Genomic DNA, 25,763 nt, shown 5'->3' with positions numbered 1-25,763 from the left:
CTGTTCCACTTCAGTGTCGGGACCACAAAGACAAGAGAGGCTGTCAGACAGCTGGGCTATCAGATTCTCTATTTCTGGGACACAGAGACTCTGTGTTTGGTACAGCGCACACACACACACACACACACACACACACTGATCGCAGCGACGTCTCCTCTATCACCTCACAATCTGCTCATTGTGGGACGGGATTAGCTGGCTTGAATAATGATAGTAGGAATACAGCGAGGTAGACATCAAAGAATAGAGAGATACGCAGAAAGAAATGTATATAACCAGTATTAATATACAGTAAACATGTGTTTTTTTCTATGAACTAACTCCTTAGTTAACTCTGTACTTGGTACTACAAATTCACATTAAAACTGTACTTGTCTATCTACATCTGCTCAAAAGGATGCCATTGATTAGGGCCCCAATATTCAATAGCCATCGTTCCCTCACTAACTGAATCTTCATTTTGCATGCGGGCTGCAAAGGGTCTACATACCATGAACAACCCCTAAAGTAATGGAATATTTTCGTGATTTGCTACTAATTTAGCCTACCTTTCGCTGTCGCTTATATTGTTTCTTCCACATTAGACACTTTTTTCCGAAGCAGTTCCTTCATTTTCCCAGTCGTCTACCTGAGTCTCCCTCAGACGATCTCTTTGAGCATCTCTTTCCATCACGTAAGACACTTTTAACTGAGTTGACCCGAGCCCTCTAACACACCAAAGCAGTGCCATCGATATGGATCTGCAGTGGTAGATATAAGACCCGACAATGCTTAGTATGAGAGCTGAAACAAAAAAAAATGCTAAACGTGCCATACTTCTAGTTTCTCCAGTGTGTTCATTTGCTGTTTTTCTGTTTTATATTGTTGGAAACTGAATATTTTTTATACACTTAATCAAATAATTGGGAAAATAATTGTTAGTTGCAGCCCTGATATACCTGCATGATCGCACTTCAGGCTCCATGCAGGCATAGTCTCACATTCAAAGTTTTGTATATAACTGACAAAAGAAAGGCACGTTTGAATGTCACCGACCAACTACAACAAAACGAATGTCAATTTAATTGCGTTTGTTTGTTGTAGCTGTCGGAGTAAAAATCTCGGGTCCAGGGTCATGAGATCTAATGTGTTTGTTGTCACGGGTAATTTTGCTAAAGTGGTATTGATCATGAAGCACAGGGGGTGATTCAGCACATGCAGCATACAGCATATGCTACTTAAAACTGCTGCAGACTGGTGTTTAATGTAACCCTATGCAGTGTGCAAAGGTAAATATACATCAGCGCTTAACAGCATATTTACAAATGCAGGGTTAGGATGGAAGTGGGCATGTCTTTCAGCATGCATCCGTGTGTGTGTGCGTGTGTTGGTGGATGGGTTGATGTATTGCGTATAGGTCTGTCCTCCCTGGGTCTCTCCATAGATGGGGGACATGAGTCATACACCAGAGCAGCAGGCACACTCCCAACCCAGTCCTCATTGCCACAAATCATGTGTGTGAGCGTGTCTATCTAAGGGAATAAATTCAGGGCCAAAGGCAGAGACGGAGCAAGAAAGATAGTGGCACTGTGAAAGTGCTGTTAGAGACGGATGATTGCAGCCTTGAGGGTTGCTTGTAAAGGACATGTACATCAGTACCACACTGAAATTGTGATTTCTCTCCTATTTTATTTTTGTATGCCGCTGGCCTCTCTTGTTCTGTTAACTCTGCCCACACTCATTTAATACGTTGCAGCCAATTATTTTACACAGACCTTAAGTCATGCTGACATTTCCAGGTGTAATTTTTCCCTTTTCCGTGTGCTTTTATTGTGCTTTTCATGCGCCTTTTCTTTCACTTAAACACATACATTGACCCTCAAGGAATAATCAGAACCATTTTCAGCAGGGCAGGATGTGAACCAACCGCCTTTTGTGTGCCTTATTAGTGGTATTAACTGCAAGTGCCCTGTTTTAACAATCATAACTCTCAATCATGTGCCTGTACAAGTGACATCTTGCCAACACCTTAAGCAATGAATATCACCACTATATATATATATGTATATGTAGATCTGTCCACTGAACAAGGTATCCTTCTCTGCTCATCCTTCAATATGCCAGATCATAATACGGTCAACTTTGTCACATGACAAGTCAGGCTCAATGGATATTTGTCCAAAATGAAATTATATATATATATATATATGTGTGTGTGTGTGTGTGTGTGTGTGTGTGTGTGTGTGTATACTAATTGAAATCAACATTGTTTTCATTGGTGAAAGGTGATTATATTCCCTCAAATAAACTAATTTGTTCATATAAAATGTAAGAACTCTCACATATTTATACATACACCTTCAGCAGATGCCACTTTATAAGTTGATGAGGGTGTTTGATCGAAACATCAATACATTAATAAATCATTTCATTGGACTGTTGATAGGTTTGGGGGTTTCGTTTTTTGAGGAGTCAGCTCGCACATTGTAGAATTGATTCTTTATCAAGTACAAATCTCTTGTACTTTACTCACCGCTGAATGGTTACCAAAGCATGCCATGATGAAGTACTATCAGTTTCCTCCCTTCCAGGCAGCCACTGGTGCAATGCCTTTGTGCTGTGACCTTTGGGCAGAGCCACCGGACGTCCTGACTCTGATTAAAGCGCAGATGAACCCTGATTTTGGATGAGGCTGATACCACAGAGTACTTCTATCTCCTACCTATCTCCAGCTGTATACTCTCTGTAATCTCAGTGTGGACTTTACATTGAGATGGACGTACCTGTGCGTGGCCACTGCTTTGTATGAGTGTGCGTGTGTCAGGGAGGATAGCATGATGTCATCCTCCCTGACTATCACCACTAGTTGTACTTAATACTGCTGAGTCCTGATCCATGGTAGTATGGCTCCGGGATCCAGGTTTTCTCCAGCTGCTGTGTCGGAGTGGGGGTGGGACTGCACTGCAGTGAGCGAGAGAGAGAGACAGACAGAGAGAGAGAGAGAGAGAGACAGACAGACAGAGAGAGGGACATCAATGTGGTACCGTGTCAAGAGATTCACATAGCACATTGAGGAAGAACGAGCGAAGAGGAGAGGAAGCTGTTTTTACCTCACAAACTGTGTACAGACACTGACACAAACTGCAGATAGGTAACTATAGTTAAATGCATCTGTCTGTGTGTGTGTGTGTGTGTGTGTGTGTGTGTGTGTGTGTGTGTGTGTGTGTGTGTGTGTGTGTGTGTGTGTGTGTGTGTGTGTATATACCTGTGTATCTTCATTTGAATGTGTACTTGCATTATGCATGAGTGTGCCACGGTCTGAGTAATTCCTCGTTGCTGTTACTCTAAACGTGTATTAAATTTGCTGCTAAACAAGATTGACATTATGCCAAATGTGTGATGCTTCATCCTTTCAAAGGGAATCCACCCCTGAAGTAATTGGATTGCAGGCAAATTGCACAGAACCCTGCTGTGTCCGTCTTGAGTCAAAAGGAAAAATGAGTCGGATAATCATTATTTTACCGCTCAGTTTGTTGCCGTGTCTCTGTTATGTCTGTGTTTCTTGGCTTGCCGTCTGGACAACCTGACATCCTGTTGGAGGAGGAAGCTAGAGCTGGCATTGACGAATACACCTGTGTGTGTTTGCATGTGTGTGTTCAGTAGGGCATAGCAACCACCAGGTGTGTTTTCCATGTCTAAAACTAACACTTCATACATCTACTTCAGCTCTTATCGCCCTCCTTGTTCATCCGTTCCTCTCCACCTCCTTAATTCATCACTCTGTTTCTCCACACCCCTCACCTGCTATCTTTACATGTCTGTATTCACTGCAGTTTGTCACCATGTCGTTTTAATGACATTCATACCAACAGTTTAGAGAGGAAGAAGAAAAGTTGTGGTCAGTTTTGACTCGATTATCAAACTAAGTATAAAAAGATATTTACACCAAGAAAAAGCATGAAAGCACAAATAGATTCATTTTTTATACATAGCAAATTTTATCTTATTTTTTGGGGTATTTTTCTCTTTCATAGATAAATTTCTACAGCTTTCTCTCTTTTAATTTCTCTCTCTCTCTCAGCTGCGACTGTGTTCGTGTGTGTGTGTGCATTACCACATGTTAAATATTAGTTTTGGTTTTACAAAGGAGTGTGGTGGGTGGATTCACATTGATATTCCTTTGATATGTCTCAAATGCATCGTACTTTCATTAACCCCACCCTCCTCCTTTTTCTGTCTCTCACCTCTACATCAGCTTCCATTTGTAGCCATGGCAACTGTGTTTGATCTCCTCTACCCTGCCCCTCCATTTGAGCGCCCCTTCTTGTAACCCCATTTCTTTCCCACTCTATTTTTTCACATACTTACCCAGACACACACACACACACCCACTAGAGACACTCTTGTCTGTCTTTTCCCCTTCTCCTCCTCCTCCCATGGCTTTCACCTTTCCCATCACCACCAGCCCTTTTTGGAGAGGCAGCCACACCCTCCCTCTCTGCTAGTTCTGCAGGTCTTGCCATCCTTCTGTCTTTATTTCATCCAGCGACCCCCCCCCCCCCCCCGCCAAAAAACTAAAATACACCACAACCCATTGTCCTCACTCCAGCCCTGTTGTCACAGCTTTATGTGCTGCCTCACCTTTTGAATTATTCATGTGATGTCACAGGCCACCCTGGTGACACACAATCAGAAGGTGCAATCCTCTGAGCAACATGCTGACCTTGTTGCTGTTGTGACGGTGTCAGCGTGTGTGTGTTTGGCGGTGGATGTGTGAGGAGTCCCATATGGCACATTTGTAGGACCTAGTTGTAATCATATGTGATGGTGCATTTCATTATTTCAATCTGAAGCCAAACGGATTAGTCTTTGCTTTTAATCATGATTAGTGTGTGTGGACCTGTAGGTTTGAGTGTGTACTTGTTTTATTGATCAGTCTGGAAACCCCCATTAGAAGACTCCAGGGTAAGGGATTACAAGCCTTATGATCAGTGTGTGGTGACTGGCTCTGAAAAGTTATTACTTGTAATGTTTGGTGTTGAGAAATGGGGATAGAGAAAAAACTCGAGGAAGGTGTAAAATACTATTTAAAGCTGTGTCGGCAAGAACTTAACATGGAAAGGTTATAATCGCAATGACGTCTTTGAGACTGCATTAGAGAAGTGTTGGTCATTTTATAGGCCACTGTTTGCGGTTTGATTTTATTTAAATAGCTATTCATGTTACTTCTTTTCTTCCTGTATGCATAGAATATTTCATAGAGCTGAATCAACACCAGAACTGAACAATCACAACTCCACAGTGTTTTTGCAGGGCTAATATAGTGGATTGTAATAGGCATGTAATTGTGTTCACCTCTTGTTCCTCCATTAGTACTAGATGGATAGGATGCCATAAAAACCAACGAAGCCTCTTATCAGTGACAACGCAGCCCCCAGTTCATCATATGTGATGTTTATGGGCAACATTATATTACGTTAAAATGAAATGCTTTCTAAGGAACAACTGCTCGTGAAATCACTGGCTACAAACAAATCTGAAACAAGGGAAGCTTTTCGCCTATTTACTCACCGGCATTGTATGCTAAGCAGCCTGTTATACTCCCAACAGAGAGCCTATTAGTATTCACACGCAGGCCTCTGCAGTGATCAACACATGTTCAGGCATACGGGAGAGAGAGGACTTGTATTCATATTCATATTCATATTCTGTATTTGTTATCAGTATTCTGCTCACTGTGCTTACTGTAAGGCACTTCTTTCCCTACTGTGTCTGTGTCTCTCCGCTTGTTCTGCACACCCCTACGCATATACTGTATATGCAAATTCATACGCACTCTCACGTACACACCGTCCACACCGTTTTTCAAGGTGTGAAGTGAATGATAGCAGATACGTTGGTCTCTGTTCCTGCAGAAAAGGGCTGACCGGCTCCATATCAGACAAGAGATGCTAAGCCACAGTTCAGGGCACAATTCACGTGCCAGCAGCATTAGTACCAAATCGAAGAAATAAAATGAAAACTAAACTGTAGAGCCTGTATCAAATGATTGTTTCAGCTCACAGATATACAGTGAATACGCACAATGCAAGTGTCTGAAGGAGGTCTGGTCAGATGATGAATACGTAGAAGACTCAGATGGTGCTGAGCTCTATTCCTGGCAGCACAATCAATAGTGTACAAACACACACACACACACACACACACACACACACTTTCATTAGACCCACCAAAATGGAATAAAGAGAGAAAATTACATTATATGCCATATCCAGATACTCAGAACCCCATCAACTGACATGTCACGGTTCAATAAATAAACACACACACACACACACACACACACACACACACATACAGACAGCAGTACTCCTGTTAGTCACCCCTTGTTCATATTTTGCTGCAGGATTGTCCAAACAGCAGTTCCCTCTGGGTGTGGCTCAGTCGTGTAGCAGCAGAGCAGTCGCGCATGTTAACACTAAAACCCAGCTCCGTCTGCACACAGGGTTCATGTGAAGGAATAAGCTATCTTGCGGCTCTGCGAGAAGTGTTGAAGACAGTTTGGCTGTTTTTGAAATCAGTCCAGGTTTGTGCTGGAGTGGAGCGTGTCTGAGGATGTTTGTTTTTACGCAGCGTCTAAGTCTTAACTGAACTGTAGGTGTTGGAGAGATTATTTTTATCATTTTGTTCGCTGCCTGCGGTTTCTCCTCTCTTTTATATTCTCTGCAGTTATGTGTGTGTGTTTGTGTGCTCTGTGTGTGTGTGTGCCAACAACAGCCAACAAGAATCATCTTTTGTATTTATTCAAAGATATAAGAAGCATTTTTGATGATTGATATGATCGTTAATGTGAGCCTACATTAGACAAGCACTGAATGATGCTGAGTGGTTTTAACACTTACACTGTCTTGATGATTGCCCCGTCGATCAAATCAGCTCTGAGAAAACTAACAAATCCCCAGTCAACACTTTTCAGCTCCAGATAACAGACAATGTTTGTCCATACTGGAAAATATGCAACCTCTTTAACCTACAAACAGCCCATATAATCCACAGATTGAACGAGGATAAAGCACTGGCTGGACTGAGCTCAGCGGGCCAGCTGGTCAGTGTGTGTGAAGTCATCTTCTTTGAAAATTAAAGAGAGATGAAAGTTAAAGTAGAGAGAGAGAGAAACACACTTTGACACAGATCTAAAAGTGCACAAATTGCTGCATTTCAACAGGCACATATGAATTTGTCTGGAAAACCTCAACAAGTACCTTCAATGAAATAACATTTTCGAAGGATAATCTTGCCGTGGAGACTGAAACTGCCACTGATGCTTTCTGCTTAAGATACATATGAGTCCACATCCTTTGCTACCAAGGCATCCTGTCAATAGGAGAATGAATTTAGAGACAGAGAGAGACAGACTGTATGAGTGAAGGGGGTGTTAATTCATTATTCATGCTCTTAATTCAACAATAGAGGTGAATGTCAGTATATGTCCCCCCCCCCCCTCTGCTTTTCCCCTCCTCCTCCTCCTCCTCCTTCTTATCTCTCTTCCCTCTCTTCCCTCCTCATTTGTGTAGATTCATATCCAAGTGTTGGTTTACTGTTTCTATGCATCAGCAAAATTTGTGCCGACCAGAAGTTGAGCTTGGCTGGACACAGGACTTATAGCATTCAGAGAAAGTGTGCTGTGTGTGTGTTCATCTTTTTGTGTGTTTTGGAAAATCAATGCTGATGCTGTCTCCTTAAAAGTTGCTGTGGTCAGTGCTTGAGATGCCTGGTTTCTCCTTGCTCTCTCTCTGTCTCCCCACCGTCTCTCTATATCAATCAAATGTCTGGGCATGGTCCCACATAACTTAACATCACATTTGACTGCTTTGACAGTCTCAACAAATAGTAAAAAAGTTTTTTTTTTTAATCTGTGTCTCTGTACAGAAACTGGACACATAGACCCAGTCCTCATCGAGCGTTACAACACCCCAGGCTTTATCGGGTGTCTTTCGCGGGTACAGTTCAACGGCGTCGCCCCCCTCAAGACTGCACTGAGAGCCGTTGCACAGGCCCAGGCCACACTGACATCCGGTCAGCCCGACAGACAACCTGCAGCCGCCTCACCGGTGTCTTACCAGGGCAAACTGTTGGAGTCCAACTGTGGGTCGTCACCTCTCACGATCCCACCAATGTCTGCCGCTACAGATCCCTGGCATCTGGACAACACAGGTGAGGATTACACCAAACACCCATAACGTGCTGCTGGCCATTTAAAATGCAGTAATGACTTCCGACAGAAACAACGGTCACTTGACATCTGCAAAATGAAATGTGTTGCAGTTCTGTTTTGAATCACCTCTAGGTGGCACATTTAGTGACGTAAAGATGCACATGTGCACACACAAGCTCAGCAATTGATCTCTCATACTTCCGTACTCCAACTGTACCTCTAAGTTGGACATGGACACACATCCATATATGCACGCACACAGACTTCTGCGCTCCTGTGGCTAAGGTTGCTTTCCACACCAGTGTTTAGTATTTCAGAGCGTCAATCATCTGGATGCAGTCCTATTCCTCAGGCTTGGTGCCAACTGTGCCTTTGGGAACGTTGAGATATCTGATATCGACCCAGTCCATTGATCTGGACTCCAGGTCCAAACTCACAGTCAGCTCTCCGCCATCCTTCCACAGAAAGGATTGGTGTTTGTCTTTCTTTACAATTTCTATAGATAGTTCTAATCCATTATTCATCCAGCCCTCCCTCAATCCGTCATGATCATTGTCTGGATTCTCATTGATTTAAAAAAAAAAGAAATTTTCATTTTTTTCAGCTCCCATCCTCCTCACTTCCGTTTTTTTCTTTCACATTTTCATATTATTGGTTCTCTCTGCTCGCCTCTCCTCTCTACCCTTGTCTGTCATCTTTTCAGAAACAATCAATTCTCGACATTATTACCGAACACATCCAAGCAGCTGACAGACTATAATGAGTATGATTGCTCTCCTCCTCTCTGTTGCTTTCCGTTTTCACCTCTGTTTCCACCTCAGCCTCCTCTTCTCCGTCTTACTCATGCGCTTTACTTCTCTGGAGAGCTATGCAGTCAGCAGCAGAAATAGCTGACAGCTCATTGCAGGGTGAAGCTCTTTGTGTGAGTGTATATGCAGGTTGCTGCAATAAGGCTTGATTATACATGTCTGCAGCTCTATCCATGCTTTCACACGAGTCCGTGCGTGTTCCTAAATGGACGAATTAAAGAAATTGTTACTGTGGATCTGAACAATGTCTTCGCTCTCCTTTTACTTCTTCCTTTTTTCACCCACCATCTCCACCCTCCTCCACTCGTTTGCAATGCACTTCTATCCATTCAGGGAGAATAACAGCAATTAGATAATTGTTGCTGACAGAGAATTCCGGCAGATAGGCAAAAGCAGCAGCTGGTGTTAACCTCTCTCTGTTATGAATCTTTAATAAAACACATGAAACAGCAATACATTAAATAAACTGTTCTAGTCATCCCCTAAGGATACTTAGCACTGGTGTATCCGTCCATTGGGCGGTCATATGTATGTACGCAGTGATCCTGAAACCACTATAGTAGAAACTGTGCACTGTGGTTTTTTGCTTCAGGGTTTAAAAGCAAAACTTTGTTGTTATAATTCTGCACAACGTATGCATGATCTAATTACATGTGATTTATTTACTGCTAAAAAAAGACCAACGGTTCTTTTTTTGAGTTGCTGCAAGCAGGACTGTGACATGTTGGTATTTCCCTGACCTCGAAATGCACTTCCACCATCTGTTTGGTATTTTCATGCTCACAAATTGGTCTAGTGAAGCTTTTCAAGTTAGTTAATATTGCTAGAATGAATGGAATTATTTTGTCTCTTTATGTGGGAATGTACGGTTTGAATGTGTCCTTTTTCTTGCTGTGCTCAGATGCAGAGTTCCCCTTCAATGAGGAGAGAGTGATTCCTGATGGAGTCAACAGAGACTCAGCCATCATTGGAGGTAAAGAATGTCATTTCTGAAAGCGGTCTTTTTCAGATTTGCATTTGAGATTACCTGAGCCTCAGGTGCCAAATTCAAATTTCAAGTTTGTCTAAAACTCCAAAACACTCAGTTTCCTATAATATTTGACAGATCCTCACATTTGAGAAGCTGAAACCAGGGGATGTTTGATCAGATGTATTTTCTGTCAATTAAACAATCAATTAATCAAGTCATTGTTTCTGCTAGTAGCAGTGATTAAAAATACAAATGATTTCCGTGTCCTTTGCAGGTATCATCGCGGTTGTGATCTTCACCATCTTATGTACGCTGGTGTTCCTGATCCGCTACATGTTCCGTCACAAAGGCACCTACCACACCAACGAGGCCAAGGGCAGCGGGGAGTCCACCGGGGAATCGGCGGACACGGCCATCATCGGCACCGACAACCCAGAAACCATCGACGAATCGAAGAAGGAGTGGTTCATCTAACGGCCAATGGCGGGACTTTGAGAGAGAAAGTCAGACCACCAGGTGCCACGGAGATGGAGGAGGTTGAATTCAATGACCAATCACAGGAAAGATGGAGGAAAGGAAATCCAGTAGGACAATGATCTCCCAGAGAGGGCGGGGATGTGGGAGAGACGTGTACAGAAATATTTTTCGTTTATTTGTTTTGGTTTTTTATATATTCAGAGTATTAGAAAAAGAAGAGGGACAGTTATGCAGCGGAGCTCTGCTCTAAGAGACTGTACATGTATATACTAACCGGCTTGTCCTTCTTTGTATCGTGCTTGGGAGTTTTCAGGAGTCCTTTGAATACTGTATATGACAAATAATTATACTTACTGGGTCGTGTGATAGCACAGATTTATTTCCAGTCTCTGTTGCATTTTGATTTTATTTTTTAACAAAAATCTTATATCAAAAATGATCAAATCAACATGCCAAACCCTGTTTTTCTTTACTTATCAGGCTGTGGTTGCACCAGTCTGTCAACGCTCATATCCGTCGAATGGCATGCCACTTATATTGTGGTAATATAGAGTTGAATATGGATGCCAAAACTTACTTTGTAAATATAATATTTTGTGTTGTTTTTTTTTCTTAAAAGATTTATTCAGAGTCCAGTACATAAATACAAATGAGAAATGTCAGATCTATATTACAATAATATCATATGTCCTTCCATTACATTATATATGTATTAAATATAGATATTTTATGTTTAAATCTTATGACATTCGATTGTATGGGACATTCCTTTCTGAGGAAGAGCAGAGACGGGTTTCTCAGAGAATGATGGGAAATCATGACACTCCATGGTCGGTTTAGCTCAGCATGGCAGCTTTCTTTTCATTTTGAACGGTCAAACCGTGAGCCTTTATTCAGACTTCTTCAGCAGTCCGTTTGTTTTTTTTGCCAAACACTTGAGTCTTACGTCAATTACTGATTGGCTCAGATTTTTGCGTTAAATGGTAGACTTTGAATTGAGGAATTCATTTAATTACACTAGACTGATGTGGGTTTGCAGCGCTTGCATGCATCTGTGCGTATATGTGTAGGTCAGATTGGGTAGTACTTTGTGTATTGGACAGAAGGGGTGCCATAATAAAACAGTTAGGACAGTCACATGGATGAGATCAAACAAATTGCCTGACACTTAATGAGTTATATTGATGCACTAAACTTCATGCATTAAGTGTTTGAAGCAGCATAAAACACAAAAAAATCGTTCAAACCTAATATTTGTTTAAGACCTGGCAAAGGTTAAGATGATAATTGGCTTTTTAAATCCGTTGTGCCTCAAAGGTGTTGAGCCATTGCGCCTTGAATTTACTAGAATAACTTGCTGCTGCATGAATTGTCATTAATCAGAGTTTTCGGGTGTCTTTATGTTTCCTGATATGAGTGGTGCTCAATCAAAGCTTGATTTTGAATTCAGAATACTTGGGTGAAAAAATCCAGCTAATTTCTCTCAAATCGTAAACAAGTCTGTCTTTCTCGAAGCATAGCCGTGTGAAGAAGTTTACACCTCCCCTCTGTGACGCACATACACACGCAAACATGCATGTTTGATAGAGCATGAGCTAAGGTCGTTCGTTCAATTACAAGAGCAACGAGTTCAGAATGAGGAGGCTGCTGCTTTGTCAGCAATGAATTGACCTTCACTCTAACAGTGCCACCGTTGTCCAACATACAAGATGTACAATGTATATTTTAACCATGTTGTTTCCCCTGTCATCGTTGCGTGTGTTTCTCTTACCGTAGCATTTACAGAACAATGTGTTACAGTTGAAACCAGCTGCCAGCTTTGTTATTTCGTTGTGAATTTGCTTTCTCTACGTCTGTTTGCTCAAATTGCAGCCATGACACCCTGTTACGTGAATGATGTTGTACATCATCGCCGCCTCATGGTTGAGTGCTAACTGTACATCACTTTATCAGAGACATTAGGACAGCTGGTGAACTCAGCCTGCCTTCTACCGCGGCCTCAAAGACTTTCTATGTCCACACATCACATCAATTAAGGCCAAACCGTTACTTTCCTTTTTTTTAGTAATTATATTATTCAGACTATACATAAACACACACACACACACGCCCTTGATATGTGGTTTGAACATAACGATGATAATGGATTATCAGCTCCGACAGACATAACCCATGTTTTGCTTTCAGTTCTAAGTTCATTAAAGAGTGTTTGATCTTTAATATCAGTCGTTTTCTATGCATCACTTTCATGTTGACATATAGATATCTTCAGACAGCGTTACGAAGAATACATTACACAAGACATTCATTGGACATCTTGGACCTTAAACCATGTAATAATCACAACATCAGGCCTTTGAATTTGACTCATGACCTACAGCTTCATGTAAACCAGGGTGAAGTGAGAGAAAGAAAGACACTGAGTCAGATGGAATGAATCACAACTACACATAGTATCTAATGAATCCCTTCATAAAGCAGTTTTAGTTAAACTGACGCAATGTCAGCCTTTGCTCTAACTATCCCATGCAGGGACAAATGACAATATTTATGTCTGGTCATAGGCTGCCCCCTTGTGGCCAAAGGGTGCAGCTTCTTTCAGACACGATTTAAGAAAAACCGCATTCAGTGAAAGGCAATACTTGATTTAATTAGTAACTCAGGAGATAAGAGAAGAAAGAAAAAACACTGTTAATCTCAAAACTAAGAACAATCAAGTGTTATATGTTCACAGACTAGGCTGTGTGGAATTAGTATAAATAAATACAAATATTTTAAAAGAAAAATAGTAATTAAACTGCACAAAAGCATAAAAATGACCAATGAGGAACTGTCTCCGTAGCCTTCAGATTAAATTACTGTGATGTGCTCTCAATGTGATGTCCTTAGTATTTGTCAGTCACACAAATTACACTCCAGTGCTCTTTGAACATAGCGTGAAGCATATCGACAATGAGACTTCAAACACTGTCGAATTCCAGATCTTCATCTTCAGACTTCAGCGTTGCAATCCTTGGCAGAGTCCCGACGTGGAACATGGCGCCTACATTACCCACAATGCAACTCGATCAACTCCAATCAGGTCGGGATATTCAGGCGATGATTCAGGTGATGACGCTTCAAACCTCTCGCCTCATACAGAGATGAGGAGTGGGCAACAGAGGTCTGGTAATTTCACTTATTAAGTCCACACGGCGCACACACACACACACACACACACACACATATTTCTGTCATATTCAAACTATCTTCGGCCCTGTAGGGCGTGATTTTACTAAGCTTCTTCTTTACATGTGTGGAGAAGTAGGTTAACGTTACTCCGTAAGACTTGTGGGTCAAACAGACTCATTTCTGGGTAACACATTCTAGTTCTACATTATGATTAATTGTATTCCATTTTTTTTAAATTTTCATTTAAATAGTAGAACCAAGACACTTTCAGACCCCTGACATTGTTTTGGTTATTATAGTGAGAGGGTGTACTGCAGTCCATAGATGTAAGTGTAAAAGCTGATGATTCAGTAACATTACTCAATTACTATCCATTATATCTAATAACAACTGTGTTTACCCATAAAATTCTTATCTGAGCAGTGTATTTTAATAACCTGTAGTGCATGATTGTAACTAACCCTCCAACTTTCTGACACTGTGCACTGTAATGTCATTTTTCTCGGGATCTAGCTTTGTGCCTGTTAATCAGCCCATAGGGGGCAGTATGTTACATTCATTCATTGATCTGACTTCCAGAAGCTCACAGACTTGAATTTTTGATGCAGTTTTTCTTTCTGCCAAAAAAACCACGCTAAACACTGAAAGATTCATTCATTATTTGTATTGGTTTTGACTTTATATCAACAAAACAGTAGAAAATGCGTTCGTAGTGATTCATTCCTTTCCTTTGTTTCACCATCAGCCCTTTTTCGTTCCACTCTGATGCCTCAGGTAATGCGTGAGTTGGAGGGAATGAGTCCTGAACTAGGATCAGGACTGGTCTTTGGTATGCAGCAGGGACATGACTAAAATGCAGAAGTTTCATTGTCTCAGGTTTGAGATGATGCAAATATCACAGTGAGCAGGAAAAACAGGAAAAACTGAGATTCCTCTGAGAAGAAAGCCGGGGACTTCCAACAGCAAGAGATGAAGGATGGAAAATAGCTGGGGACCCTTCAGACCTCGGCACACTCAGCTGTAACAACACAGATGAGGAGGCCAGTGAGCAAAAGTCTGAACTGTTTTCAGAAACAGTTCAAATGCATTCATGTCAAAGTATCTCTACAGTTGTATGTGTTAATTGCATACCATTCTGAGGCAAGATGGCGATGTTGTCAGCGAGGATGCCAGCCTCCAGGGAGAGCTGGGTAAACTTCTGCTGCAGGACGGCACTGGCCACAGGAGTGCGACCTGCAAACACAGAACGCGTTGTTTTTAAACCTAAACCAATTCCTGAATACACAAATTCAACATGCATCGCTTTCCCTTCAGGGACGCTGCACCCGGGCTGCTGCGGTGTGACTCATCCAGACTTACTGTAAAGCTTGTTGAGGAGCTCGGACACTCCGTCCTTTGTCTTGACGGTGTGGACCAGAGCGTAGTCATCGTACGCAACGTCGACAATTTGCATGTCATTGTCATTGTTCCAAACTGATGAAAGCAGAAATAGACCAGTCACGCTGCGGAATGTTTCTTGTTTGTGTCTCTTTGTGTGTTCGTGTTCGTGTGTGTGCTCTACTCACTCTGGCTGTGGAAGGTGAAGCGTCCTGGAGTGTCGGTTTTCTTAGCAAGGTGAGTCATTCTCCAGCAGGTCCCGTCAGCACTAAATGAGGGGGGGGGGGGGGGGGGGAGGTCCATTTATTTAGCATGTCTTCTACAGTAGAATCATCAAGATGTTTTCATTTAAATGGTTACATAATCACTCACTTCAGGTTGGCATAGGAGAGGTCCAGGTCTTCTCCAGTTGGCACTAACATGGCAGTGCCTGTCTTCATCCCTGCCTTATTGGTCACAAACCACTGGGCATTAGTGGCAAAGCCAACAATATACCACTTGCCTGCCATCTAAAAAAAAAAAAGACAGAAGGGGGTAATGAAGGGCGATAAAGGTTCTTCAATCAAAGCATGGTACTTCATGTTGTCTGAACTGCGGCACATGTATTAAACAACACTTATCTTCCATATAAACTACTTTTAAAAGTACAGTCTGCTCTATTAATGAAACACATTAACCAACCACAGATACTAATACCTCTTCCTTACTTTATTCCCTGGTGATTCTTGTAGCTATTAACTGTCAGTATGATTTGCAGTAGTCTTGAAGAAGTAATACTTGTGCCTCTTTCTTACCTTCTGCAGGTCGAAGTCTTGTACAGGCGTGACTGCGGCGCAGGCGGCCAGCACGCACATCAGGGCGCCCAGCATCCTCAGCAGTGTGTTCCTCATGGCTTCTCCTTTGTGCTTCTGCAGCGGTGGGTGAAGTATCAGGGAGAGGTAAGGAGCAGAGGGGAAGTGGAGGCTCCTTTATATCCTGCAGAGTCCTGCTCCCCATCCCCTCCTCCTCTCTCTGTCTCCTCCCCCGTCCTACTGCTAGCTTTTGGATTATAAAATCTTTTTGGCCTTCACTGACTGGCATGCAAATCACTGCCGTTACACAACTGGCACGTGTGGATGGAAGAGGGGGGAGGTGAGAGGTGAAGCAAAGGGAGAGTAGATACATAATGGGGTTCTTTTACCACCCCCTCCTTTTCTCCCTCCTCCATCACAAATGCTCTACATGCCTGGACTATCAAAACAACTGTTTGGTAAGAGTGCACAATTTCTTAGCCTTATGGTACATGAGAGCTAAAGAAAACACCACTTACACAACAAGAAATAACAAATTATAGTCACATTTGCTGAACTTAAGCGTCCTTGAAAGAGGGATCACATAATCTCTATGAGCAATAAACCTAAATGAAGATACAAATTTGATCTTTCTAGATATAAAAAAAAAGCAATTGTAACCAAATGCATTCTTTTGCAGCGAATTCCCTCGACAGCTGCATTGAGGAAGTGATAAGTTAGAACTTTCCAATGAAAGCATGTTTACTATGTATCATAAAAAAGCTCTGTTGCTTATGATGATGTGATTGTTCTTTGCACATCATTTTGAGTGTTGATAGTTTCATGAAACGTTTGAAACATGAGTCATTTAAGTTATGCAACAACAGAGTGAGAAGAAGAGTTGGATGAAGTAAATCATCTTGTTTGACATGTAATGTTGCGTAAGCCTCTGCTTTATGTGATGAATAATACCCCCTAAATCCATCATTGTTCATAAGAATTTGGTTGATCTACAATGTGTAATTTGTAATTTGCTGACTGGCTTTGAATTCTTCATTTGCAAAAATGCATCAGAGCTCCTTTTTGCTAAGCGACAAGACAAGCACAGACTTGCAATGAGCTGGTTATGTAACACAGAGAGGTGCTGGTTGGAGCGAGGGGCAGCGTTAAGAAGCCCATTTGGTAACCTAGTTTTGTAACCAAACTCTCGTAACCCTTTTTGGGCTCCACATCTGGGCTACATTAACTCCCACCCTCTCCCCTCCAGTCTTTTTGTCCCCTCCCCCGAAAGAAACAGAAAACATGCATACAGGCACACACTTTAGAACGTTAAACCTCTGCACAAAAAGAGGGGCGGTAGCCAGCAGAATCAGCTGGTGGCAGATCTGATGAGGCTCATTGTGGGTTTTTCTTTTTAACTGAAAACATTTGACAAAAACTTGATTATGCTCCATTTTGTTTTATTCGGCTGTAACTGGTAACAGTTCAAGTTTTCAAGACCTCAGTGCGGTCTTTCATCAACGCTCTTTTGCTGACATTCACATTTTTGAATGATACAATCCTGAGATATTCGCATGTGAACTTTGGAACACTGCAGGGCTGGAATGTCACCGTTGCACAGCTCTGCCTCCTCAGCATGTGGGGACACAGTCTGTATAACAAAGAGTGACAGGTTCAGGTTTACATAGAAGCTGTGCAGCGTTTTTAATCAGGGATTGACGATTGAATAACATGTTGTTGAGAAAGTTTAAATAACTGAACTGAACATGACACAGTCTGCAGGAGTAAATGTGAAAAGCGTTTGGGAAGGTCTCGGGTGGGTCATTGGTTTCCTTTCAAGCTGCTCCCCCCCCCCCCCCCCCCCCCCCCCCATGATATAACAGCATACTTTTTACACACCTGCAACATTTTGACATTCGTTGAGGCACTAGGAAATTATACCAATACATGGCAAGAAAGGGAGAAATATCCACGCTAAATCCATGTTGGCTGTGCTTTTGCAAAAACAGGGTCTTGCAGGGATTTTAATGAATTCTTCACCCTAAATCATACTCCTCAAAACTGAATTACATTGTAAGATATTATTTACCTCCAAATAGCTTTTACAACATCCATTATAAAGCAATACATTTAAGTGATCTAATAGATTCAGTCCATTCAAAATATATCTCATCCACAGCAGCACAATGTTTCTTAGCAATTCCATTAATCATAATCAAACCACTTTATTCAGATTACTGTACTGTAATCTCTCTCTCTCTCTCTCTCTCATTGGCATTGCTGCATAAACATGTCTACAGCTTAGACACCTAGTATTACCATACAAATAATTACAGAAAATTCCACACATATTGCAAAGAAAAAGAGCAGAAGAATACATATTTTGTCATTTAGCACCAGCACACAGCAGGAGCGCAGCTGTAAAGGTGAAATGATGGTCGACATGTAATGCACTGAACCAGTGAATCGTCAGTTACTGAATAGGTTGAAAATGCATGAAATAAGTCTGGAGCACTACAGAGCATTGGCACGATTCTGAATGTACTGCAGTGGGCAATGGCCTGTGAAAATACCCCATATACTACACATTAAGCCTGCGAGCGACATTGACAGCTAAGAACTGGCAATCATTCTCCAGAAAACCTTCTTAATTAAAAAAGCTGTATTCGCAAAATTTGTCAGCTGCTGCATTCACTTCTGTCCATTTGTATTAGTCTTATAACTATCACACTTTTCCATTATATCAAAGAGTTATGGCTATCTGTTATTTTATTACACATTAAACTTACTGATTACATGGTTCTGGTCCACAACACCACAGTGACCTAGGAACAAAACAAGTAAACAGATCTATTTAAAGGCAGCTGAGCAGGCATGTGTGTTACTACATCGTAATCCTTTATATCAGTCATTAATGCAATGGAGATCTCTTCAAGCTAGATTTGAATCTTTACTGGCTTATTATGCCATCTTACATTTAATAATTTCATTTGCTAATATAGTTTATTTCATTGTATTGTCCAGGTGGACACAGACGTACTGTAGGTGGGGAAAGGGAAGAGGTATGCCAGTCCAAAACCCTGTTTTTCAGCAAGCTGCTCAAACTTGGTCAACATTGGCTCGGACAGATTGTCTACAGACCGGCCTGCATACAGAGCACAAAAACAAACATCATGACTTTACGAATGCATTTTCAAACAAACAGTGCTGTCTCATTTTAGACTAGAATAAGAGTAGAATAAGATCAGGACTACCACCTGGCTTTTAGATGTGAAAATACCAAAACAAGGCCACGTGGCTGAGGAACCCACCATAGAGCTTCGTGGTGATCTTGCCCCGTTTCTGGTAGTGCAAGATCGCATAGGAGGTGTAGTCCGTCTCTCCAATCACTATCTTGGTGTCCAGCTCAGGACGACCTCCTAGTTGAACCAACAGAGAGAGCACGGTATGCCAAAGGGATCCGTCATTGCTCTATAATTGATCAATAAGGCTTAATAATGGAGGCACTGACCTTTAAGTGTCAGCTTGCCCGGGGTTGGTGTTACATCGTAGACCTGTAATATCTCCCAACACTGGTGATTACTGAGGACAGAAGAGAAGAGTTTGTGTCAGGTGAGATATTTGATGAAACAGTCAGTAAAAACAGGCATTATGGTTCACAACCATGTCGTTAAAACATTTGAAAACCCTCATAGAATGCTATTGTTTCATCTAAAACAATATGGAGGCATACATGATCTTCCTCTGAAGTAGATTTGGCTTGTTCAAAAAACACTGGGTGTTGTTAAAAATGTTCTAGATTGTCATATACATTTAATGTTTCATAATCTAACCACATATTTCATAATCTAACCACATTTCTCAGCCTCAGGCCTGGCTTTCTGAAGGACCAATTTCCTCCGCGTGGGCCAAATAAGATTTACAAGCTCAAATCACAACAAAGATATTACGAAATGTCCTACAAAAACAACTCATTCCATTTAAATTGTCTAAAAGTTTTTCAGATGATGAGGGGAAAGCTGGATGGATTTTTACTGTTTTTGAGGATACACAAATCTAATCAAACACATGTGGTTGAAACTTGCAGTAGAGAGATTTGTGGTATGTTTTCCCCCTCTGCCGATAAACCACGGTACTGAAGAGTCACGGTGAGCTACATGCACAGTGCATGCTGGTACTTACCGCCGTGTTTTGGTGCTAACAGATAGTGTTTGGTCAGAGGAATGCGTGAGCGTCATGACTGTGGGCTCCACCTGGGTTCCATGATTTATCAGGTAGGAGCATTTGGAGGCAGTGATTAGCAGGAACCATGTTCCTGTCATCTGCAACACATACAAGCAGGATCAGAACAGAGATGGAGGAAGAAGCAAGATTTTCAGCCTCAGACACAATATTTGCAATTTTTAAATGTTTTTTTTTTTTTACATTTCACAAACAATCCTCATCCTGTAAACCCCTTCTGCCTCGGATTTGCCTTATTCTACCAGATTCAAATGAACTTAAATAGAATATTTAGGGTGACAATAACTTTCACTACGAATGAATACATCTGCTTCAAATATCCTGTTTTATTATCTTTTGTTTTGTCGCTCAAAATCCCCCTTATTGCCGAACAACAAATTGACACAATTACACAATCATGGCCATCATGCCAACCCCCACACTAATCCATGAAAAGGCAGAATTAAACGTTTGACGCTCTGGAAAGATACTTGCTGAAACAAGCTCCAACGCTCACTTACCTCGTGTTTTCCTCAAAGCAATGATAGTTTTTATTTTTACTATTCTGTTGAGGTAATTCTGTTTCCACTGATTATTTAGAAAATCTTTTTGTTTGTGTTATTGGGACATGATGATACCAGCATGTGAGAAACAGAATCGCACTGGCAGTGTGCAAAGGTCAGAAGGCACTGGGAACTGTTTTGCTATCAGGCTGCGACTGCACTCAACTACCTGGAAACAGTGCTTTTTATATTCATTTATCAAAATAAGACATTCTCACCTTTCAGTGCAGCTTTTTGAGGAATCTTTTTCCAGCCTTGTCACAATTATAATTAGATTGGAAGTTGTAAATGGTCACTGTTTGCAAAACCATATGCAATCTGGACTCTCTGCCTATCTAGTTGTGTAGCTTGATTTAGAGACGCCAATCACAAACAAGGGATGAAAAGAGCATTTAACACACAAACAGAAATACTACACACAATAGTATATATACTCCACCCCTTCCTCCAGGTTTTTTTTACCTGTTGTATGTTTATGTTCTGTGCAGGTGGGGTCAAGTCAATTGGGTCGACGTTCGGCTTCTTGCGAGGTGGTCTTTGGGGTCGCGGTCGACTCCTAGCCCCCCCTACAGCCTCAGTGGAACCCCACAGACACGCACACATCAACACCACCACTGGCAGCATGCAACGCCATACTCCAGCCATGAGCGCACAAGAATCAGTCCTCTTCTCCTATAGGATTTCTCAGGTTCCTGTATCCTAACTTTTCTTTTTGCTCAACTTATTTCTTCTTTTTGTATTGGTATTTCTGTCCCCTCTGTCTGCAGTCAACTATTCCTAATCTGCTTTCACTCAACCTCAAACAAACAGACACAGAAGAAATGCATAAACAGACAGAGAGTGGGGAGCAAACAATGTGAAAGAGAGGATGGTCTGTTTAGTCAAATATTAACTTGGTTTACTGGCAGAGATGAGGCAGTGTGTTCATCTGAAGGCGGCAGCAATACATTATTATTAAACACTGACTTTAAAATCGAATGACCTCTACAGCATAGCCCTAGAACAAACAAAATGTGCATGTATTGAACATTTTCCATTCAAGTATACATGATTCCTTATACATATAAAACAATTGAATCTGTAAATGTGGCCCCAGACTGGAAAACACACAAAGCACCAATGTCATAACTTCCTGGGTTTTGCAATCTCTACAGACAAAGATGTCTTATTAATTCAGGTCCAGTGTATTTTGATATTTTTTTAAACATGGGAACGTGGAGTAAAAACTTTGACTTTGCTTCACCCTCCGTTTTGTGCTTCACAGAGACTTGGGTGTGTGGAAAGATAACGGACTCTATGCCCAATCTGGCAAGCTATTCTGAGCGGATCGTGACCCGAAGCTCTCCGGCCAATCGAAAGGTGGAGTAATCTGTTTTTATACCAACAGGGGCTGGTGTAACGATGTGGCAGTGATTCTGCGGCACTGTTCTCCTGATTTGGAAAGGTTTTTCATCAACTGAAAAACCCCCTTCTACTCCCCCTTTGAGTTCACTTCGTTCATGCTGGTCGGTGTTTACATTCCGCTGCAGGCCAACGTGCAGGAGGCAAAGCTCATGCGAGCCGACCAGATACTGTGTGAAGAGCGGATAAACCCGGTCTCTTTAGTCATTGTCCTTGGTGACTTTTTAAAAAATCACGCTGTCCCTCGCGCTGCGCTGGGATTAAAGCAGTGGACCAGTGAAGCTGTGGAGGATGTTTCGGCGTGCTTGGACTGTACAGACTTGGATGTTTTCTAGAATGCTACCAATAGTCTTGATGTGTACACAGAGGCTGTTAGGTCAAATATTAGCTGCTGTGAAGACGGCTAATGACCGCACCAGGGTAATCAATAACCATGAGAAACCCTGATTCACAGCTAAGAATGCAAAAGGAAGAGGCATTTAGGAGTGGGGACGAGGTCCCCCCCCCCCCCCCCCCAACACCATCACAATCACGACTCCCTCTATTCTGGAGAGGGACGTTAACTGGCTTTTTGAAAGACAGAACCTCTGCAAAGCAGCCGGCCCAGACTCAGTCTCTCTGTCCAGCCAGTGTACACCTCACTGGAGACATGCCACATACCAGCCTGGTTAAGACCTCCAGCCTTCCCTGTCCCCAAAAAAACAAGGAACACAGGACTTCACGACATCAGACGCGTCGCCCTGACCTTGGTTAATAAGTCTTTTGAGCACTTTGTCATGTGCCAACTCGAAATCCTCACCCACCCACTCCTGGACTCTCTGCAGTTCGTCTACAGAGCCAAGAGGCCAAGGCAAAGAGCAGCCCCACCCGCCCCTATCACACCATGTGACTCTCCAGTCAACACTGTGTAGTTCTTCAGCTTCCAGGGCATGTGAGATTGTGGCTGACCCCTCCCACCCTGGACAATAAATCAGCACCAAAACCTACATCCCCAGGACAATAATTTGCACATCCCTGAACAACTTTACACTTTAACTTAGACACCTAATAACATCCATAAATATTTTAAGGCATTCTTATATATATATATATATATATTTTTTTTTTTTCATACTTTATTGTATATTTCCATATTCTTATTTTTAATTATGTTTTTATACTATTGCACTTTATTGGTATGCACCAATCACCAAGTCAAATTTCTTGTATGTGCAAACATACTTGGCAATAAACGGTTTATAATTCTGAAATTAAGACATTCATAAATTTTGTTGTAATCAAAATGATCAACAACAAAAAAAAGAAGTTAATACAGGGACTTTTTGGGGGGGGGGGGGGGGGAGTATCTCAATTGAGGAGTCTGCAGTTTGAGTTTGAAGTATGTTCTGTATGTAGACTTCCCTCCAGTGCATGTATCCATTGTTACTTAACAAGAGACTAAGCTTTCTTCTTTACCAGTTTAATAAACACCAGGATGTTTAAAATTCAATTAATAAGACACCTTTACTCACAGAAAGCTTCTCACATGCAAACATGTTAAGCTCAATACCATGGAATTAGGTGGTCCTTCATTTTACCTGTTAAATGGACTTGTTTGAAATGAAACATAATTGTGTTTTCAGTACAGGTACTACTCCTGCTCATCCATGTCAGGTTTGTTGTTTTCTCTGGGTTTAAACATGAGGGCCACGCTGTTGATACAGAACCGCTGACCAGTCGGGTCTGGTCCATCATCAAACACGTGACCCAGGTGGGAATCGCACTGCAACAGACACAAACGCATGAAAGTCAGACACTAACCAAAAATACAAACATAAGTCTTGTATTTGAAGAACATTGTGAAGGAAACTCTGAATGCAAAGTATCAATGAGATGCATATTAAGCAATTCTAACTATACTGCTATATATATATAAAAAACTGCACACAAACCTATATAAGCAACTATAGCAAACTGAACTTTGGCTTTCACCGCTCAGAAAACAAATCTCACATTTTTACAAAGAACCTCTGTCCCAGCACTACCCAGGCTGTTGTCAGGGCGACGAATGATGGAGGCGAGGCTTTCATCCCGCTCCCATGTCCCATGAGCCTCTTTGAATGCAGGCCAGCCTGTCCCAGAGTCATACTTTGCCTCTGAACTTTTAAAACAGGAAGGAACATTTCCTCATTGAGCATCTGCTAACACATTTCTATACAAACATCTAACACTAAAATGATCTCATGGCTGAGAGAATACATTTTAAAAAATCATACAGTACTATTGAATAGAATTCCTTTATTGTCATTGCACAAAGTATGAAATTAAGTAGTAATCCTGACGGTGCATAGACATATATCAAACGGTAATAAAAATACAAATATATGTCATAAATAGAAAATATGTACTTGTGGAGACATTTTCACACAACGACTCTAAGTTCCAAACTGTTACCTGAAAACCGGAGCCTCACAGCAGACACAGTGGTACATCCCAACTTCAGAATGCTTAAGGTAGATCCCACTAAAGGGCTGAGAACACACACACACACACACACACACACACACACACACACACACACACAGTGTAGGAGCACACATGACTAACAGTTACATGTTTTTTTTGCTTTGTCTTCTTAAGGTTTTTGATGATAATGACTTTGTAAGTACAATACAGTAACTTGTCCTTATTTGTATTTTTGCATGCTCTGTGTTTCAAGCTGAGAGCTTCAAATTCATAAAACACCAGGTTTGTTGGACAGGTTGAACCTGACACAGGCCAACAATACAGTGATGAGCAAAGTCCACCTGGAACTGTGCTGATGTATATCAGAAAACGTATGTCAGTCTGGTATAGACGGATATAATGTGGGTTTGACACAAATCGGTGTACTGATGTGCGTGTAGTAGTACTCACCACCTCAGTCCCTTTTTCTCTGGTCACTACGTACTGTTCTGGGGTCAGTTTCTTTTGCCAGTCTGTAGTCTCGTTATAACGGGTGAGGGACTGCAGGCCTGCAGGGAGCAGAGGTAACAATGAAGAAGTCACAGAGGAGTTTTGAAGTGCATATTGCAACAGTAGAAGGACATTTTGGTCAATCGAGTATAGCCCAAGTACACATAAGTAAATAAAACGTGTTTGACAGCAATCAACCATAAAACAATTAAACCCATTGGCAGGACTTCCTGAACCTTTTCAGGAATAGAATCCGCAACATTATACCACATACCCTGAACACTATGGAAAACTGAGAAAATGTTTTTTTTCACATGACTTAGAACATAATTAACTTTACTGCTCAAGGCTGGAAGGGTAAGATTTCTGAACAAATTAGTCTTAAACTTTCACTCAATCCTAACTCCTAAAATAGATTAGAAATAGTGGAATAAAAAAAATCCCCTAATCCCAAATATATTGTTAACCCCTGCAAACCCACTCCTCTCCACAGTAGCTACTTTTTGCACCAGCAAGCTGTAGCTGTGTGTTTCCTATTCTTAGTGCTTCGTGAGAAAACTGCAGCATGGTGCACCTGCGAGAGTTTGCAGCCTGAACTACTAGATAGGATAAGTAACAACGCTTTAAGAAGTATCAGTAAAGAACCCAAACGTCCCCCAGTACCTTGAGATGTGGATACAGGACGAATGCATACCGGGATCCTCCTCGGTAACACCACGGATCTGGGCGTCGCGTGCCGAGAAACCACTTCGAAGAGGCGGGCGACTAAACGAGACATGTTTGCTGCTGCTGTGTCCGTCTAAAGTCAAGTGCTGATATCAGTGGCAGCCAATTGCGCTCGCTGCGTCGGGATCGTTCATGCCGAGGCGAGTTCAC

General features: G+C 41.7%; 4 protein-coding genes across 4 annotated transcripts in view; 1 reads left to right on the top strand and 3 right to left on the bottom strand.

Moving 5' to 3' along the window:
• The window catches only part of cntnap2a (contactin associated protein 2a), a 277,910-nt gene extending 267,017 nt beyond the window's left edge, over window positions 1–10,893 (top strand). The window contains exons 24-26 of the mRNA XM_076080696.1: window positions 7,909–8,193; window positions 9,905–9,976; window positions 10,248–10,893. Of these exons, the coding sequence (XP_075936811.1) occupies window positions 7,909–8,193; window positions 9,905–9,976; window positions 10,248–10,447 (557 nt within the window). The 3' untranslated portion in view covers window positions 10,448–10,893. The remainder of the gene's footprint in view (window positions 1–7,908; window positions 8,194–9,904; window positions 9,977–10,247) is intronic.
• A 3,405-nt stretch (window positions 10,894–14,298) lies between these two features.
• Window positions 14,299–15,913, bottom strand: LOC142937612 (lipocalin-like). Its single transcript, XM_076080637.1, has 6 exons — window positions 15,793–15,913; window positions 15,371–15,507; window positions 15,187–15,266; window positions 14,981–15,094; window positions 14,753–14,854; window positions 14,299–14,639 (listed from the first exon to the last, which is right to left on the bottom strand). The coding sequence occupies exons 1-6, from the start codon at window positions 15,886–15,888 to the stop codon at window positions 14,620–14,622; spliced, it is 549 nt and encodes a 182-aa protein (XP_075936752.1). The 5' UTR covers window positions 15,889–15,913; the 3' UTR covers window positions 14,299–14,619.
• Window positions 15,914–17,399: 1,486 nt separating this feature from the next.
• Window positions 17,400–21,197, bottom strand: c8g (complement component 8, gamma polypeptide). Its single transcript, XM_076080751.1, has 7 exons — window positions 21,015–21,197; window positions 19,951–20,090; window positions 19,280–19,350; window positions 19,080–19,187; window positions 18,809–18,913; window positions 18,558–18,593; window positions 17,400–17,419 (listed from the first exon to the last, which is right to left on the bottom strand). The coding sequence occupies exons 1-7, from the start codon at window positions 21,195–21,197 to the stop codon at window positions 17,400–17,402; spliced, it is 663 nt and encodes a 220-aa protein (XP_075936866.1).
• A 2,369-nt stretch (window positions 21,198–23,566) lies between these two features.
• msrb2 (methionine sulfoxide reductase B2) lies at window positions 23,567–25,665 on the bottom strand. The gene is made up of 5 exons (XM_076080144.1): window positions 25,551–25,665; window positions 24,849–24,946; window positions 24,387–24,463; window positions 23,946–24,093; window positions 23,567–23,715 (listed from the first exon to the last, which is right to left on the bottom strand). Exons 1-5 carry the CDS (start codon window positions 25,663–25,665, stop codon window positions 23,584–23,586), a joined length of 570 nt encoding a protein of 189 aa, XP_075936259.1. The 3' UTR covers window positions 23,567–23,583.
• Between the last annotated feature and the right edge of the window lie 98 nt (window positions 25,666–25,763).

The sequence above is a fragment of the Anarhichas minor genome, unplaced genomic scaffold, assembly GCF_050575085.1.
Source record: "Anarhichas minor isolate MPS153535 unplaced genomic scaffold, ASM5057508v1 ptg000074l, whole genome shotgun sequence".
In the NCBI taxonomy this organism is placed as follows: Eukaryota; Metazoa; Chordata; class Actinopteri; order Perciformes; family Anarhichadidae; genus Anarhichas; species Anarhichas minor.
Note: the sequence above shows the minus strand (reverse complement) of the source record. Positions and strands in the feature narration are given on the sequence as shown.

Bases quoted from the DNA above. Each gene is read 5' to 3' on its own strand.
- LOC142937612 (XM_076080637.1), bottom strand. From the start codon at position 15,888: ATGAGGAACACACTGCTGAGGATGCTGGGCGCCCTGATGTGCGTGCTG. The intron at 15,267-15,370 runs GTGAGTGATTAT...CCCCTCATTTAG, and splicing joins CTCTCCTATGCCAACCTGAA to TGCTGACGGGACCTGCTGGA. The intron at 14,640-14,752 runs GTATGCAATTAA...GTGTTGTTACAG, and splicing joins CGCCATCTTGCCTCAGAATG to CTGAGTGTGCCGAGGTCTGA.
- c8g (XM_076080751.1), bottom strand. From the start codon at position 21,197: ATGGCTGGAGTATGGCGTTGCATGCTGCCAGTGGTGGTGTTGATGTGT. The intron at 19,351-19,950 runs GTAAGTACCAGC...TTCTGTCCTCAG, and splicing joins GTTAGCACCAAAACACGGCG to TAATCACCAGTGTTGGGAGA. The intron at 18,594-18,808 runs GTACGTCTGTGT...TTTTGTTCCTAG, and splicing joins CTTCCCTTTCCCCACCTACA to GTCACTGTGGTGTTGTGGAC.
- msrb2 (XM_076080144.1), bottom strand. From the start codon at position 25,665: ATGTCTCGTTTAGTCGCCCGCCTCTTCGAAGTGGTTTCTCGGCACGCG. The intron at 24,947-25,550 runs GTACTGGGGGAC...TGCTCCCTGCAG, and splicing joins TCCTGTATCCACATCTCAAG to GCCTGCAGTCCCTCACCCGT. The intron at 23,716-23,945 runs GTGAGATTTGTT...TGTCTGTTGCAG, and splicing joins CAGAGGTTCTTTGTAAAAAT to TGCGATTCCCACCTGGGTCA.